Raw genomic sequence first — 19,180 nt, forward strand, 5'->3', positions numbered from 1 at the left:
ATGAGAGGGCAGCCCTGTCCTGGGCCTCGGCTATCGCCCACACAGAGTGTCCCAGGCCTTGGACAGCTTGACCTATGGCCGAAACCTTTGCCCCAGGCTTCTGCAGGTGGTTCGACTCCCCCAACTGCACTTGCAAGCGTTGGACAGCTACCGACACCCCCTCATGCGGTCCCTGGCTCTGAAACTGCATCTCCACAATAGAAGGGACTGCCCTTTCCAGAAGCCCGAAACCCATCGGAATGGCAGGTAGTCCCTGAGGTTGGGCCACCCTCCGGCCATCCACACTCTCGGGGGTTCCTACCTCCACCTGTTGTACCCTGACATGTGCGCAGTGCGCACCAGATAATGCCCCAGGAGCTTCTTCACTGAACTGCACAACCGAGGTGAGTGTCTCTGGGATGGTGGAGGGTGTTGCTAACAGCTGTGAAGGGAAGTTAGTGTTGTCCTTGGATTGGTGCTCCGGGGTGCCCCGGCTGCAGGTTGAGGGCTCCCACCCATGTCCTCCTCCTCCTCCTCGCTGCTCTCCTCCTGGGGTTGGAGTCGCGGGCTACCAGGACACAAAGTTTCATCAGGTGATCCAGCAAGACGCAAGACCATGATATATGATTGGACTGCGGGTTGCGATGGTGGGTAGTGTTGGAGTGCATGAGTGGGGGGGGGGGGCGGGACAGTGCGGGGTGCTGGTGGTGGAGGGGACAGTGCATGGGTGGAGGGTGGTGTGGGTGCTGGTGGAGGGGAGGGCAATGGGGGAGGGTACTGTTGGTGGAGTGGGCAGTGTCGGGGTGGTCAGGGGGTGTGAAGGTGCTGGTGGTGGAGGGAACATTATGGGGTGGGGAGGGTGCTGGTGGTGGAGAGGGCAGTGTGGGGGTGGGCGGGTGAGGGGGCAGTGTGGGTGGAGGGGTTGGTATGGGGTGGTGGTGGTGCCACACCTGCCAATGGGAACCGCAACTCAGTCAAGTGTTGGAAAATGTGATGAGGATAGGTGTTTTATGGTTGAGACAGGCCTGATGGGTTGAAGGGCCTTTCTCTGTGCTGTTAAACTCTGTGAACCTTGTCTTGTGTAAGGCTCCTTCCTGTTGATTCCCTTATTTCCCCCTTTCTTTATTTTTTGCTGTTATCATTTTGATCCATGGATACTTAATGGATCTGTATCTTTAAGTCAAGCAGCAGAAGAATGAGGAATTCAAAAAGTTGCAACATTGTATATGGTGCTAGTTTCCAAGCAACAGATCTCACAGATTGTCTGGCACCCGAAAGATGGGTTGGGACTCGGTTCGATTGGTTGGCTGGTATCCAATGAATTGGGCAAAATTCATTCTGCCCTGTAACATTCGGCCTGGCGGGGGGACATGAAGACCCAAGGAAAGCAGAGTTGGTCCTGCATGCTCAAGGAAGATGTGAACGACTGCTCCCCCCCTTCTCTCTCCAGAAATGCTGTGAGCTGCTGTATTTCTGAACCTAGAGAACTTGAATAAATGAATCTACAGTGAAAACCATTAGACTGAAAAGAAAATTCTTGAACTGAAAGCCTTGAAGGTGTGTCGGAAACAACCATCTGAAAGATGCAACATAGTATATGGTGCTAGTTTCCAAGCAACAGAACTCAGACTTAAGGGTGACACAGTAGTTAGCACTGCTGTCTCACAGTGCCAGGAACCCGGGTTCAATTGACGTCGGATGACTGCGTACGTTTGTACGTTTTCTGCATGGGTTTCCTCCCAGTCCAATGGGCTGCCCATTCTAAATTGCTTCGTATGGTGCAGGCTTGATGGGCCGAATGGCCTTCTTCTGCACTGTAGGGATTCTATGAAACAAATACGTTTTAAATTTTATTTTGCACCCTTCTTCTCCCCTTTGTATTTGTTTGTCTTCTTTGTGCATGCATAGGTGGTGGGGCAACTTAAAGTGGGAGGGGTGTGGGAGGATAGGAATTAGAGTGATTAACCAGCTGTATTTTCTGCATATTTCATGAAGTTTATGAGCTTTCGGAGCTTAGCTCCTTCATCAGGCGAGTTGGTTAATTCACTTGGGTTGTGACTCTGGTTCAAGGGGTCTGGAATGGACCACGCAATAGCCCGGGGTGTCCCAACACTTGCATATCAGGCCAGCGGAAGGGGACTGCGAGCCGGTGCCCGCCAGGTTTGGGTGGAGGGGGGTAGGAGTGTGAAGGACCGAGTGCCCGAGGGAAAGCTGCGGGGGCTCCACGATGGTGCGCGCACCCTTGGGCCTCAACACATTCCAGCGGCCAGCGGGCTCCTTTACCACGTGCCTGACCTCAGTTCCGGTGCCTCACAATGCACGTGATCACCCTTCTTCCGGTTCCCGCCGGCCGGAAGTTGCAGCGTCACTGGGCCGGCCCGAGGCGGCGCTCCCGCGAGACCTTCCCCCCCCTGCCGGTGGATCAGCTCCGCCTGAGCAGCTTGGCCCAGCACCGCCTGCCGCAGTCGCAGGGCCGCGTCCCCGCACCCAGCCTCAACCCCCGCTATGGCGGCACCAGCACCCATCAAAGGCATTTTAAAAAACAGGAACTCGATGCCGTCTCAGCAGAATTCGGCACTCGATCTTTGCACCGAGGAGGAAGACTACAAGTGAGAAACTGCGTGATCCGGGGAGGGGGAGTGATCCCAGTCCGGGGGGAGAGAGTGATCCCAGTCCGGGGGGAGGGAGTGATCCCAGTCCGGGGGGGAGAGAGTGATCCCAGTCCGGGGGGAGAGAGTGATCCCAGTCCGGGGGGAGAGAGTGATCCCAGTCCGGGGGGAGAGAGTGATCCCAGTCCGGGGAGGGGGAGTGATCCCAGTCCGGGTGGAGAGAGTGATCCCAGTGCGGGGGGAGAGAGTGATCCCAGTCCGGGGAGGGGGAGTGATCCCAGTCCGGGGGGAGAGGGTGATCCCAGTGCGGGGGGAGAGAGTGATCCCAGTCCGGGGGGAGAGAGTGATCCCAGTCCGGGGAGGGGGAGTGATCCCAGTGCGGGGGGAGAGAGTGATCCCAGTGCGGGGGGAGAGAGTGATCCCAGTCCGGGGGGGGGGGGGGTAGAGAGTGATCCCAGTCCGGGGAGGGGGAGTGATCCCAGTCCGGGGGGAGAGGGTGATCCCAGTCCGGGGGGAGAGAGTGATCCCAGTCCGGGGGGAGAGAGTGATCCCAGTCCGGGGGGAGCGAGTGATCCCAGTCCGGGGGGAGAGGGTGATCCCAGTCCGGGGAGGGGGAGTGATCCCAGTCCGGGGGGAGAGGGTGATCCCAGTCCGGGGGGAGAGAGTGATCCCAGTCCGGGGGGAGAGGGTGATCCCAGTCCGGGGAGGGGGAGTGATCCCAGTCCGGGGGGAGAGGGTGATCCCAGTCCGGGGGGAGAGAGTGATCCCAGTCCGGGGGGAGAGAGTGATCCCAGTCCGGGGGGAGAGGGTGATCCCAGTCCGGGGAGGGGGAGTGATCCCAGTCCGGGGGGAGAGAGTGATCCCAGTCCGGGGGGAGAGAGTGATCCCAGTCCGGGGGGAGAGAGTGATCCCAGTCCGGGGGGAGAGAGTGATCCCAGTCCGGGGGGAGCGAGTGATCCCAGTCCGGGGGGAGAGAGTGATCCCAGTCCGGGGGGGGAGGGGGGGAGAGAGTGATCCCAGTCCGGGGGGGGGGGGGGGGGGGGGAGAGTGATCCCAGTCCGGGGGGGGGGGGGGAAAGAGAGTGATCCCAGTCCGGGGGGGGGGGGGGGAGTGATCCCGGCCCGAGGGGAGAGAGTGATCCCGACCCGGGGAGGGGGAGTGATCGCGGCCCGGGGGAGAGAGTGATCCCAGTCCGGGGAGGGAGAGAGTGAACCCAGTGCTGGGGGAGAGAGTGATCCCAGTCCGGGGAGGGAGAGAGTGATCCCAGTCCGGGGGAGAGAGTGAACCCAGTGCGGGGGGAGAGAGTGATCCCAGTGCACGGGGAAAGAGTGATCCCAGTGTGGGGGGAGAGAGTGATCCCAGTGCAGGGGGAGAGAGTGATCCCAGTGCTGGGGGAGAGAGTGATCCCAGTGCAGGGGGAGAGAGTGATCCCAGTGCAGGGGGAGAGAGTGATCCCAGTGCGGGGGGGGGGGGGGGAGAGTGATCCCAGTGCGGGGGGAGAGAGTGATCCCAGTGCGGGGGGAGAGAGTGATCCCAGTGCAGGGGGAGAGAGTGATCCCAGTGCGGGGGGAGAGAGTGTTCCCAGTGCAGGGGGAGAGAGTGATCCCAGTGCAGGGGGAGAGAGTGATCCCAGTGCGGGGGGAGAGAGTGATCCCAGTGCGGGGGGGGGGAGAGAGTGATCCCAGTGCGGGGGGGGGGAGAGTGATCCCAGTGCGGGGGGAGAGAGTGATCCCAGTCCGGGGTGAGAGAGTGATCCCAGTGCGGGGGGAGAGAGTGACCACAGTGCGGGGGGGAGAGAGTGATCCCAGTGCGGGGGGAGAGAGTGATCCCAGTGCGGGGGGAGAGTGTGATCCCAGTCCGGGGGGGAGAGAGTGATCCCAGTGCGGGGGGAGAGAGTGGTCCCAGTGCGGGGGGGAGAGAGTGATCCCAGTGCGGGGGGGAGAGAGTGATCCCAGTGCGGGGGGGAGAGAGTGATCCCAGTGCGGGGGGAGAGAGTGATCCCAGTGCGGGGGGGAGAGAGTGATCCCAGTGCGGGGGGAGAGAGTGATCCCAGTGTGGGGGGGAGAGTGTGATCCCAGTCCGGGGGGGAGAGAGTGATCCCAGTCCGGGGGGGGAGAGTGATCCCAGTCGGGGGGGGGGGGGGGGGGAGGAGAGAGTGATCCCAGTCCGGGGGGGGGGGGGGGTAGAGAGTGATCCCAGTCTGGGGGGGGGAGGAGAGAGTGATCCCAGTCGGTGGGGGGGGGGGGGGGGGGGGGGGGAGGAGAGAGTGATCCCAGTCTGGGGGGGGAGGGGGGAGAGTGATCCCAATCTGGGGGGGGGGGGGGGGGGGAGAGTGATCCCAGTCTGGGGGGGTGGAGAGTGATCCCAGTCTGGGGGGGGGGAGAGAGTGGAGCGATTTGGGGCGGGGGCTGAAGATGAAGTGATTTGGGTGGGGTGGGGTGTACTAATTTGGGTGTGGGTTTGTGTGGATGTGATTCGGACACTGGGAGCGGGTTTGGAGTGATTTGTGAGAGTGCTGGGGGTGATTTGGGAGGGGATGGTGCCTTGGCTGTGGGCACTGGATGAGTGATTTTAGGGGCTGATGCCAATCACTGCCACCTGCTTGGAGATGGAGTTACTGAAGAGAGCTGATTCAGTGATAATTCTGTCCCTGGGCTGTTTCATTTTAAGATGAAGGCTTCTGATAAACAGCCTGTTACATCAGAATTCCGGGTTTACTTCCTCAGCTTTGACCTTGCACATGGTTTCTGTGATTTTTCCATCGCATTCTGAGCTGTGCGGAGATGCACATCCCTGACTAACTCTTTGCTTTCTTCTCTACCCAGCAGGCAACGTCTGCCTGTCATTTTCATTGTTAGTCACTTGGTTCTGTCGCACATAATGTTCCCCAGAAGCATCCAAATGATTTTGTAGGTAAAACTGCAATTTCATTTTGATTGGCTTGTATGGTAATATCACAGCAAATCCTTGTGTGGCCTTCAGCTGCAATGTCAATTTAGGCTCCTTGCCTCTGAATCAGAAGGTCATGGGTTGCTCCAGAATCTTGACGATAGATTGCCATTTCTGCTGGTTGGCAGATTTCTGACCCCCCAAGTATGGAATTCTGTCCTCGGCGTTGTGGGGTGGGGGGGCGCAGCTGCGGTGTGAAATGGGGAATGTGGAGTTCAGAAAGCCTGGTGGGTGGTGGGAGTTGTGTAGCCCCAGTCTTCACTGGTTGCAGTGAATTGCAACCGGTTGTCAGTCATAATGACTTGCCAAAATGGGCTCTGCGTGTCCCCATGGCCATCTCTATTGGTTGTAAGCCCGTGGGAAAGGCCAAGCTACCGAGTGAGTGGGAGTGTTGAAGACAGGGGTGGCTGAGTGAATGGAGGTATGGAAAGCTGGCAAGAGAGATTGGTGTGCTTCTGTGGGGGTGGTAGTGCAGTGGGCCTGCTGAATCCATAGAAGCCCTACAGTGCAGAAGTAGGGCATTCGGCCCGTCAAACCTGCACAGACCCTCCGAAAGAGCACCCTACCTATCCCTGTGACCCCACCTAACCTTTACATCTTTGGACACCAAGGAACATTTTAGCATGGCCAACCTACCTAACCTGCACATCTTTGGGCTGTGGGAGGAAACCGGATCACCCGGAGGAAACTCCTGCAGATACAGGGAGAATGTGCAAACCCGTCACTGCTTGGCAGTAGTTTAGTTTCATACAGCCTGACTATTGTTCAGTGATCTGATAAAGTGACATTAGATTGGTGCTTTGGATATCTATATAATTTATTTTCTGATGGCTTGAAGCTTATCACTGACCTAGTTTAGATGACATATTTCACAGAGGTCTGTTTGAACAGATATCTCTGTTGTCACTTGATGCTTTATTTTGTCATTGCTCCCAGGCCTTACTTTTCTGTGACTTGTGTGAATCAGTCCGTGTAGAGCTTTTTCCAATTTCTTAAAGATCCTTTAATGCCTAAATGACATCACATAACATTAACTCATCTTAACTGCGAAGTGCTTATTTAAAATCCATTTTACATTGAAAGTAGTGTGTTTTTGAGGGTGATTAGATTTTTGGAAAAGACACACTTCAGTTGCAAAATAGGAGTATTTTTGGAAATATTTTGAACAATTTTTATCCAAAGCATACAATAACACAGAATAACAACTAAACAGTAACCCCCCAACAATATAGCCTCACCACTAAACCTCTCCCTCCTTGCCACTAAACCCCCCCCCCCCTTTCTCCCAGCTAACAGTGACCAACTCTAAAGTACATTATAAACAGCCGCCAACTATGGTAAAACCCTTCCACCAATCATCCCACGGTAAACTTGACCTTCTCAAGGTGCAATCAAGTCACCCAGCCATGCCGAGGCGCTTGGCGGTGTGATCTGCCTCCTTGCTACCAGTGAGGCCAAGGCCAGGACGTCTGCTCCCGTCCGGAGCTCCGGCACTTCGAAACCCGCAAGGCTCCAAAATAGGTTTAGCACACTGGGCTAAATCGCTGGCTTTGAAAGCAGACCAAGGCAGGCCAGCAGCATGGTTCAATTCCCGTACCAGCCTCCCCGAACAGGCACCGGAATGTGGCGACTAGGGGCTTTTCACAGTAACTTCATTTGAAGCCTACTTGTGACAATAAGCGATTTTAATTTTTTTCATTTCGAATAGAGGGCGGCACGGCAACATAGTGGTTAGCACTGCTGTCTCACAGCGCCGGGGATCTGGGTTCGAATCCCGGCCCTGGCTCACTGTCCATGTGGAGTTTGCACATTCTCCCCGTGTCTGGGTGGATCTCACCCCCACAACCCAAAGATGTGCAGGTAGGTGAATTGGCCAGACTAAATTGCACCTTAATTGGAAAAAAAGAATTGGGTACTCTAAATTTATATTTTAAAAAAGGGGGGGGAAAGACTATGTGAATAGAACATGAAAAGACATATTTTCCTGTGGTTATTTTTCTGACTTAACATTTGAAGTGTATAGCGATGATCCTGGTGGATATTAATCACAATTCAGTATGCATGCTTTGCAGTAAGAAGTCACAGAAATGGGATGAAATGAACATTCTTGCCACGTATCATCCAGAAGGAAAGGACTATGGACTAATGAAAATTGATGAGCCCAGTACACCATACAACAGGTAAATAAGCACATTATTCAACTATATTGCGAAATTTAAAACTTGCCTTTTAAATTTTAAGTTTCTTGTCCTATGAAGTCTGAGAACACACACAAACAAACTCAAAAACAGCTTCTTACCCGCTGTTACCAGACTCCTAAATGACCCTCTTATGGACTGACCTCATTAACACTGTATGCTTCATCCGGTTAGTTACATTGTATACCTTGTGTTGCCCTATTATGTATTTTATTTTATTTCCATTTCTTCCTGTGTACTTATTGATCTGTTGAGCTGCTCGCAGAAAAATACTTTTCACTGTACCTCGGTACACGTGACAATAAACAAATCCAATCCAAGTGCTGGGTTACTGTATGTTGCAGACTGTTCAGACTTGTTTAATTTTTTGTAGATAAGACTGGCTATACAAATGGCTTAAAGATATACAGTCAAAATTGTTTTATATGTTTTGTATATATGAGTTGGAGCCATTGTAATACACTTTTGGCATCAGGCAGCTTTGCAAATAATTGATTCCAGTTTAATTTAAGAACCATAATGTTGTAAAATGGTGAAAAAGTGGAGAGGACAATTGCTCACACAGTCATTGTCAGCTCTTTTTGGTACATTGCAGCACGGTCTAATCCTTCTTCACTTGGCCCTCCAAAATGCATGTACATTTCTACAGTGGGCTGCTGACTGATTCTCATTACTCCTTACCTCGGGCTGCTGAGTTAGTTACACTCCTCTGTGTGCTCAGCTAGTTGAGCACAAGTCATAATGATTAATGTATTCACCCAGTAAACTCACTGAGCCATCAGAGGAGCATTTTCACTTGGGAAAGACAGCACTGACACAAATCTCAGTGTTGCCACATCCTTTTACTCAGAATCTAACATATCTAATTTATTATGTTCCTACGTATTGTTCAAAAGATGCAAAAAAGGCAGTTTTTTAAAAATCACCATCATTTTGGGAATTCTGAGAGTCATGGAGAGTATCTGATTGCTCTCCATTTCCGGTGTATTTTCTGTGCTTGTATACAAATATGGTCATTTTAACCATTAATCATATTTTAAAGGATAATGTTTTGATTAGTCAATTCCTCTCCTATCATATTTGATGGAGACCATCATTTGAAGGACAATTTCCCCTTCTATACATTTATGTTGAGAGTTATTGCTGGTGAGTGGGGGGTGTTAAATAATTTTTGAAAGCTTCCGTGGCTGAAAGAAACGATAAACAGGTATTGCCATAGCTTCACTAGCAACACCTCCCTTCCTACCGCAGTAGAAGTACTAAATCTTTAAGTTCTTCTTTTGTTCTTAGACTTATGGCCTATAATGAACAGCTCTCCTGTATTGTTACTAAGCAGTAGAGTTGTATAGTGTCCTGTACATATAATTCATAATGTATATTTAGAGTAAAATACTTCAACAATCTTTGAATAATAATTGGGGAATTATGCCACCATTAACTATATGTTACACAAGCACACACATTGCATCTTCATCTGAGCAAACGGCAATTACTGCCAGCAGTTTAAAATAATTCTGTAAATCTAAAAAATTGTGTTTTCTTCAGAATGAGTTTGCAGTGATCAAAATAAGTCCGTAATGTCCAAGTATCTTCGTTTAATTTTCCCATTAGAAGTCTTTGCATTCGAACCTGTTTGAAACTTGGATTTTTAAATATACAGAATTATGAATGAATCCCGGAATAAAAGTAGCCTATTCATACTGTACAGTGAAAAATCAAATAAATATGCTGTGCTTTTAAGAACTTCGTGTTGTGCATGTACAACATGAGCTGAACCCATGAATATACATAAATCTTTGATCATATGGGATGGCTCTTAATGCTTTTCTTCATGATGGCAACATATCTTCTCCATAACGGAAAAAAATCATGTCCAAATGATACTTGTGTAAGTACAAGAAGTAATAACAGAGCACACAGTCTCATTAATTGAAAATTTTAACAGGCACCAAAACACCACTGCTTTTGGGTCCTCTGTTAAATTGAATTTGTGTACTACATTTATGAATTTAGATATATGCTTGTAAACAGCATGCTTCAATCCTGACTCCTTATTTGTACGATGGTAAAAGATCTGTCAAACTAGGTGACATACCATATGATTTATTTTGGAGGAGGTGGGCTGATACACATACTCATTAAAGGTTTTTGGGTTCTTTATTTATCTCCATTAGCGCACAATCCAAAGATACGAGGGAACTAATGTGTAGTATTTTGAATTTGAATAGGTTCCAGCAAAAATGTGTATGTAACAGAATGAAATGGAGTATTTTTAATATTGGAAGTTTTAAGTATAATCTAACTTCCCAAATTGTTAATCTGGTATTTATGTTCAGTCATCAGCAGGAACAAAATCTAACGCTTAGTTTTTAATGTTTTCCTTTGCACAGGATGGTAGAAGGAGATGATGATGAAGCTGCAATAAGTGACTCTGAATCAAATGTAAACATTACGGCAGAAATACTAGCAAAAAAGTAAGTATGTACTTGAACTTTAAACTTCCTTGATGTTACATTGGGGAGAGCAATATTTCTAAGATATTGAAAATTGCTCTCTTTTGTTTCAGTAAAGTATTTTGTCCTCCTGTAGTTTTATTTATTTCAGATTTGACGTGCCAAAAAGATGGGGTGTTCAGGTGAAAGAGAGGGGGTCTAAAGAATGAACACCGGAATGAAGGTCTTGTCACATGAGTAGTGGTTGAGGGTTCTGGGTCTGTACTCAATGCAATTTAGAAGGATGGGGGTGGATCTCATTGAAACTTACAGAATACTGAGAGGCCTAGATGGAGTGGATGTGGAGAAGATGTTTCCACTACTAGAACCCGAGGACTCAGACCCAGACTGAAGGGACAACCCTTTAAAACTGCGATGAGGAGGAATTTCTTCACCCAGAGGGTGGTGAATTTGTGGAACTCTTTGACACAGAAGGCTGTGGAGGCCAAATCACTGAGTGTCTTTCAGATAGAGATAGATGGGTTCTTAATTAATAAGGGGATCAGTGGTTATGGGGAGAAGGCAGGAGAATGGGAATGAGAAAAATATCAACCATGATTGAATGGCGGAGCAGACTCGATGGGCCTAGTTCTGCTCCTATGTCTTATGGTCTTACATGACACATGAGGATTCAGCTAGCTTTCTTGTGTACTCTAATTTTTCCCCCTTATCTTTCTTTTTGTCATTTTATGATCTTTATATTCTTTCCTGTCTTCTGACCTGCCACTTATTTTTCCACAAAATTGTTTTTTTTTAAAGTTTAATACTGTCTTTAACTTTTTTAGTTAACCACGGATGGTGGGCCCTCCCCTTGGAATTTTTCTTCCTCATTGGAATGTGGCTATTCTGCATATTGTGAAATATCCCTTTAAATGTCTGCCACTGAACCTCCATTGATCTACCCCTAAAGCACATTTGTCAGTTTGCTCTCGCTAGCTCTGCTTTCATGTCCTCATAATTGCCATTATTTAGGTTTAAAATACTAGTCTTGGATGCACTCTTCTCTCCCTCTAAAAGAATGTAAAATCAATCAGATTATGATCACTGCCACTTAGGGGTACCTTCACTATGAGGTTAGCAATTAATCCTATCTCCTTGCACAATACCAGGTCTAGTATAGCTTGCCCTATAATTGGCCCCAGAATGTACTGTTCGAAGAAACTATCGCGAAAAAATTCTATGAACTCTTCATTTATGCTACCTTTGTCCATCTGATTTTTCCAATCCATATGTCGATTGTCACTAACTTTACGACCAGCTCCATTATCTCATCTTTTATACTCTATCCTACTGTGTAGTTGCAATTAATGGGCCTGTACACCACTCCCACAAATGAATTCTTACCATTATAGTTTATCATCTCAACCCAAAATGCTTCTACATCCTGATTTCCTAAACTTAGGTCAGTCATCCTTCTCCAATGTACTAATGCCTTCATGAATTAATAAAGTCATCCTTTTACCTTTTCATAACTTGCTATTATTCCTAAATGTCGCAAACCGTTCAATATTCAGATCCCAATCTGTCATCCAGCAGTGATGTCTCTGTAATGGCTTTCAGATCATACACATTAATTTATATTTGCGCTATCAGTTATCTGTTTTGTTTTGAATGCTACATGGGTTTAGATACAGAGCCTTTAGTTTTGTTCTTTTATTATTTTTGTAGCATCTCGCCTTATCTGCTGATTTGTACTCTGTCCCTGCATACCACAGTGTATTCCAGAGCACTGAGGGAAAAACAAAACATTGCAACTGTTTAAACGATACAAGGCATTCAACAAGGTCTCATGCGGCAGTCCTGTCAGAAAATGAAATCTCATGGGATACAGGGGAAAGTGGCACATTGGATCCAAAATTGACTCAGTAACAGGAAACAAAGGGTTTGGTTGATGTTTTCGCAAATGGAAATTGTGTCCAGCGGTATTCGAGAAGTCTAGTGTTGGGTCCCTTGCTGATGTATACAGAAATAATTTGGACTTAAATGTGGGAGGAATGATAGGGAAATTTGCAGATGACATGGAAATTGGATAGCTATTGTCTCCAGAATGATAGCAATGGGTGGAAAAGTGGCAAATGGAATTCAAGCTGGAGAAGTGTGAAATATTGCATTTGGGGAGGGCATAAAAAACAAGTAAATACTAAAACAATGGGAGGATATTGAGAGAAGTAGAGGAAGTGAGAGACATTGGACTGCATGTCCACAAGTCCCCGAAGGTGGCAGGACAGGTGGATAAGGTAGTATAGAAAGCATATGGAATACTTTCTTTTATTGGATGAGGTATTAAATATCAAAGCAGAAATGTAATGCTGGAATTGTATAAAATGTTGGTTAGGCCACAGTTGGTGATTTTGTACAGTTCTGGTCACCACGTTCCAGGAGGGACATAATTGCCCTGGAGAGAGTACAGTGGACATTTACGAGAATGTTGCCTGGGCTGGAAAATTGCAGCTATTAGGAAAGATTGGATAGGAGGAGGATGAGGGTGACTTAATTTAAGTATTCAAAATTATGACGGACTTAAATAGATTAAACAGGAAAGACCTGTTTCCCTCACAGAGGTTTAATTACCAGGGGGCACAGATTTAAAATGATTGGTAGCAGGATTAAAGGGGACATGAGAAAATACATTTTCACTCAGAGTGGTGGTCGTTTGGAATTCACTGCCAGAACTGGTGGTTGTGACTGAAATGCTCAGTTCATTTAAAAGTTACCTGGATCTGCACCTTAAGTGCTGTAACCTGCAAGGCTACGGACCAGGTGCTGGAAAGTGGGATTAAAATGAGCGACTAGTTTATTTTCTTCCCTTTTGGGCTGGATGGCCTTTTTCTGTGCCGTAACCTTTCTATGGTTCTCTGTGTTGGGGATTTTTACATTTTAGTTCCTGGGCTCTTCACTGAGTCTGGGAAATGTGAACAGCTGCAAGAGATCCTTTTGCTATACAGCTACTCTTAAAGGTTATGCAATAAACAGCTGTTCATCAATAGCATCTACAAGACAATGCAGTTTGGATTTAGCAGCTGTAATCTTTCTGTGCAGAAGCCTTATCCCAAAGTGCTAATTGAGCAGGTTTTGTGGGGATGTCAGTGAATAATATGCGTTTGTACTTCAGTTAAAATGAATTTTCCAATGGGCAGAGTCTGCCTTTTTACACTGCTGAAGTAGGTGGATCACATGAAGATGCATCAGACTGATGCATCATTTGTGGCTGCATTCACAATAGTGCTGTAACACAGATGAGTTACACTTTGACTTTGCACTGACCCTTCAGTTACTGTGTAAATAATGCTTCAGTTGAGCATTAACATTTGACCTGTCTCTGAACAGAAGCTCAGTGGATCCTCCAAAGATTGGAATTTCAGCCTGTTTCATGTTTTATTCAATTTAGATCTTGGCAGAAAATTAATGCTCCAAATTTAACATTAATCTGAAGATTCCATTTCAGAATGACATTTATCTTCTGTTGCAGACAAACCGTTCTTGTGAACTGAAGAGAAAAGACACCCGTGCAAAATTGCTGATAAGTTTACCTAAATATCAGTGTATATTTTGGTAATCATAAAGCATATGAACAGGTCTACATCCAGAATAATAGACATTAAATTGCATGATGTCCACAAACGTGTTTTTTCCCACTATTTTAGACTTACAGCAGCTGAGGGAATTAATCCCAAAATCTTTGAGCCCAAGGAAGAAAGTAGCGAAGATGAGGAAGAATTAACTCCAGAAGAACAAGGCAAGCCAATTATATTTACAGTGTTTCGACCATATGGTTGTGATTGTTTGTTTTTAAATTTCTAATGCCTGTTCATTATTGGACTTCTAAGACTACTGCCATTTAACTTTTACAGGTATATAATTGAAGCCCTTTTGTCTTAATACAGCTTTACATGTTTTCATACTTGCAGTATAGTAAATCAAAAGATGTAGGGATTGAAAATTTCCAGTCTCAGAATCCCAGCATCAATCCCTATGACCTCCAGTGCAGACCCCATCAAAGTGTGCGGGTAAGAGGAGGTCACTATTTAAATATGTTCTGGCATTTGTGGCATCAGGGACACATCTCAATTACTTGCTAGAAACGGGTGCCAGATAATCCAGTGCTCTGGAGATGGTGTGGTGTTCTGGGCAGCTCCCTATCTGGGGGCAAAATACCCACTTTAAAAAAAAAAGAAGATCTTTGAGGGTTTAGGCCACAAGTAAGGCCACCACTAATGGGTCCTAATTGTACTTGTTGGCAGACTGACACAACTACTTTTGAGAGATCTACTGGCCTACTATAAATTTCTAAGTTGGAGATGGGGAAACTCCTGGCCCAGGAACTCCCACCACTTCAGTCCTACAGATCCCCCCCCTCCACTCCTCTGCTGTGGGAGGCCATGCACCATGTAAGTGAGAGCGTTATCTGTCAGATACTACCTTTGGGTGAGCCCCTCTGCGCGCTAGGGGCTGACTCCTTACTACTTTCCACTTTCCTTCTCGTGGAGTCATAAAGGGACAGAGGGAGCCCTTTTGGTCCATCAAGTCTATCATGATTCTGTAGAGCAATTCAATCAGTCTCATGTGCCCACTCTGCTCCTGTAGCCATATATGTTTATCTCCCTTAAATGTCAATTCAATTTAATATTGCAATCATTGATTGTCTTTGCTTCCACCATCTCTGTAAATAGCGAGTTTCAGGTCATTATCACTTGTTTGTAAAAATAAAGTTTTTCCTTCCATCCCCCTGCATCATTTGCCCAAAAGCTTAAATCTGTGTGTACTAGTCCTTATACCATCAGTTAATGAGACTGCTTTCCTGGATCTTCGTTTAAGGCAATAGATAAAATTAGATTGAGGACTGGGGATGTGGAAAAATAAGATTTTCCCACACAAATTAATGTACTGGAGATAGATAATATATTATGTGTGGAGTGGAATGAGCACCGTTCTCTGTTGATTGGCTGACCCAATTTTGACTTGAGTGCATTTAAACAAACTGGTGGATTTCTTGGAAAGATTTCAAATACTTCATATCACAGTTGTGTTCAGAAACATAAACACAAAAACATAGAATGTTAAATTTAGATTTATCGTCACGTGTACTGAGATACAATGCAAAGTATTGTTCTGTGTGCAGTCCAGGCAGATCATTTTATACAGGGAAAACATAGGACATACGATAAATACACAATGTAAACACGTAGACACATAGACATTGGGTGAAGCATACGGAGTATAGTGCTACACAGTAGAGAAGATGCGCAGAGAGATCAGTTCAGTCCATAAGGGGGCCATTCTGGTAACAATGGGGAAGCAACTGTTTTTGAATCTATTGGTGCATGTTCTCAGACTTCTGCCCGCTAGAAGAGAGAATAACCCAGGTAGGCGGGGTCTTTGATTGTGCTGCCCGCTTTCCCAAGGTAACAGGAGGTGTAGACAGGGTCGATGGATGGGAGGCGGGGTTCGCGTGATGGACTGGGCTTGTTCATGACTCAGTAGTTTCTTATGGTCTTGGGCCAAGCAATTGCCATACTAGGCTGGCAGCCAGTTAGGATGCTTTCGATGGTGCATCTGTAAAAATTGGTAAGAGTCAATATGGGCATGCCGAGTAGCAGGATTAAGTCTGTCAGCCATGGTTGAACAATTATTGTGAAAAGGTTTCCCAGTGTCTTCTTAAAATTGTTTATTGAAAGATTCATTGAAAACAAAGATTATTTTGTTCCCTTTTACTTGGTTTGTAATTATTTTGAAACAGCATCTGTAAGTGTTCGAAATTGAGTGTTAACTGACTATATCTAGGTTACATTTCATGCTTGTCTTTTGTGGACAGGCCTCACTTCTGACAAAATTGGATGAATTTGTTTGAAATGGAAGGTTATTTTTAATGTGCACTCGCATGTTGCATTTATTTTATTTTTGATGCTACTATTAGTAGTACTATTGTGTAGATCTCAGGCCTTTAGTTTCTGGCCTGAACACTCTTAAATCACCCAATGTGAGGAAGTAGATCTAGAAAGGAGCAACAAAAATATTTAAAATTTCCATTGTGGTAGATCCTGGATGTGGTTTATTTGAAGTTTTCAGGCAATGATCATGTATTATACAAATCTTCTTGCGAGTTTCCACCCTATAGGACTCCACCATTACACTTTAAACCAAGTACAGTAATCTCCAGTAGGACAGTTCATACTGCGGGTTATAAGATTTTAAGAATACGGAGTTGACTTATCAATGAGAAAAAACAGTTTGTTTAACATTTCAGAGACCTGGTCATTTGCAATAAGATTATAGAGACAATTCTCCTATTCTGCAAAAGATTAAAATAAACAAGGCTGCTATATCAGTAGGACAAAACAATAACTTGTAATTTTTGAACAGTAAATGGGCTTCACTTGCACTGTTATGCATTTCATTGAAGGAATGTAAAACCTTATTTTTAGTGATTAGATTTTGTCTTTGTTGACCATACCCTAAATCATTTTGGCTCTCATATCTTCAATCACTCTCTAGGATGAGTCTCTGGATTTTCAGATTAGGCTCAGTAAATCTTAAACTGAGCCATTTTCTGACTTCAGAAACCTGAGCCTGTCATCTCTTCCCATACCTGCCATTTTGTCTGCTGAAGATGTAGGTGGGTAGGATTCTGGCATTGCTTATTTCCCCATGCCCTCCCCACTGAATGCTTGAAAATGGTTCCGCCCTGGCTTGGAGAAGTGGGGGAGGGGAAGAGTTGTGTGAGGAAAACGGTTTTGTCTACAACAGTTTTAAGGTGGCTTATGGGGCCTTGGAGCTAAGAATTGTGCGCTTGTGTGTAATGGAACCACAACAACAATTCTGGGACTATCCCGCCATTCACCATACCTCCATTACAAGCAAATCTACAAAATTTATAATTACCCAATTAAAGCGCTGAACTGAATGGGCAATGAGGACAATGAAAAGCTGCCCCATTCACGAACGATTTTGGGAAAGGAAATTCACGTCCTGGCCAGAATTTGCACTCAACAATCACCAATGCTGCCTTGGAGCTCAAAACCCAAATGTTTGGCTTTTGACCCCAAAGGGGATTTGCATCCCAGGTTTTGGGCAACCCAAACGTAGTTTTTAACGGTTTTGAATGCATAGTAGCACTTTTCCCATTAGGAAAAAGTACTCTGATGCATCTGAACACTTAAACAATGCTGATCAGTGTAATGGTACACTTACCGTTACAGGATAGAGCCAATCACTGCAGTAAAATCACATGTAAATTGTGTAGCACCTTACAATGGCATTTGAAGTTGTCAAAAGTTTCATAACTTAGTAGGCTTTCTCCAATGCTCCTAAGCTCTCCGAATCCTTCCAAAACCATTCTGACCCACAACTTAAAAAAAAAAAAATCTTTGTTGTCACAAGTAGGCTTACATTAACACTGCAATGAAGTTACTGTGAAAAGCCCCTAGTCGCCACATTCCGGCGCCTGTCGGGTACACGGAGGGAGAATTCAGAATGTCCAATTCACCTAACTGCACATCTTTCGGGACTTGTGGGAGGAAACCGGAGCACCCGCAGGAAACCCACGCAGACACAGGGAGAACGTGCAGACTCTGCACATACAGTGACCCAAGCCGGGAATTGAACCCGGGACCCTGGCGCTGTGAAGCGACAGTGCTAACCACTGTGCTATCCTGTTGCCCTACAAAGTTCTTTCATGGAATGTGGGCCAGCATTGTTGCCCATCCCTACTTAACCATGAGCTGAGTGGCTTGCTAGGCTATTTCAGGGGGCATTTAAGAATCAACCACATTGCTGTGGATTTGGCTACACGTGGGCCAGGCAGGCTAAGGATAATGGATTTCCTTCTGTAAAGGACATCAGTGAAGCAGATGAGTTTTTTCAACAATGGTTTCATGGTCATCACTACACTTTCATTCCCAGATTTTTATGGAATTTAAATTCCATTAAAAATTGCATGGGTCTCTGGATCACTAGTCCCGTGATAATACCACCTGTGTTCTCAAGAGTTTCGAAGAATGAGAGGTGATCTTATTCTACTTAAAGGGATAGGCAGGCAAGATGTTTCACCTAGTTTGGGAGCCTAGAACCAGAGGATACAATTTTAGAATAATAGAGAAGCCACTTGGCCCTGAGATGAGAGGGAATGTTTTGACTTGGACTTCTAAATCTTGATAATTCTCTACCACTGAGGGTTTTGGAAGCTCTGTCATTGAGCATGTTTAAAACAGAGACTGACAGATTTCTAAATGCTAATGACATTACGGGATATGGAGATTGTGTGTGTGTGTGAGGTGGGAGGGGGGGGTCAAAGGTATTTAAGTGGATGATTGGCAGTGATTGCATTGAATCGCAGGACAGGCTTGTTAGGCTGAATGGCCTGTTCCTCCTCTTGTGTTCCTATATTTGTTTACCACGCATGAAATAGGTTTGTACGGGGGCAGCACGTTGGCACAGTGGATAGCACTGCTGCCTCACGGCACTGAGATCCTAGGTTTGATCCCGGCTCTGGGTCACTGTCCGTGTGGAGTTTGCACATTCTCCCCGTGTTGTGTGGGTTTCACCTCCACAACCCAAAGATGTGCAGGGTAGGTGGATTGGCCACGCTAAATTGCCTCTTAATTGGAAAAAATGAATTGGGTACTCCAAATTTATTTTTAATAAGAAATAGGTTTGTACTATGTTACCGTGTCAACTGTCTGTGACCCTGTAAATGTCATGATTGTGTTATTTATAAATGATTTATTCTTCGAGGCAAACAAGATGTATTCTCTTTATCTTTAATGTTTTTCAATAACAATTTTTAGTTCTGGATCTTTTGTGGAATTTGTTTGGTTGCAGTCTGATACCCCTACCTTTGGGTCATTTCACGGTAAATTCAATACTCTGAATAAATCTTGCAAAATTCCAGAGGAGTCCGTAAACAAATTTCAGCGCTCCATATTTGTTACAATTTGATTCAAACTGAGATTCTGAA

The 19,180-nt window shown here is 46.1% G+C and overlaps 1 protein-coding gene across 1 annotated transcript in view; it reads left to right on the plus strand.

The window, feature by feature from the left end:
- Positions 1-2,357: 2,357 nt before the first annotated feature.
- ppp1r2 (protein phosphatase 1, regulatory (inhibitor) subunit 2) overlaps positions 2,358-19,180 on the plus strand; it is a 29,099-nt gene continuing 12,276 nt past the window's right edge. Inside the window, exons 1-4 of the mRNA XM_072474287.1 lie at positions 2,358-2,588; positions 7,610-7,717; positions 10,126-10,209; positions 13,872-13,963. Of these exons, the coding sequence (XP_072330388.1) occupies positions 2,485-2,588; positions 7,610-7,717; positions 10,126-10,209; positions 13,872-13,963 (388 nt within the window). The 5' untranslated portion in view covers positions 2,358-2,484. The remainder of the gene's footprint in view (positions 2,589-7,609; positions 7,718-10,125; positions 10,210-13,871; positions 13,964-19,180) is intronic.

Source organism: Scyliorhinus torazame, chromosome 14 (genome assembly GCF_047496885.1).
Source record: "Scyliorhinus torazame isolate Kashiwa2021f chromosome 14, sScyTor2.1, whole genome shotgun sequence".
NCBI lineage: Eukaryota > Metazoa > Chordata > Chondrichthyes > Carcharhiniformes > Scyliorhinidae > Scyliorhinus > Scyliorhinus torazame.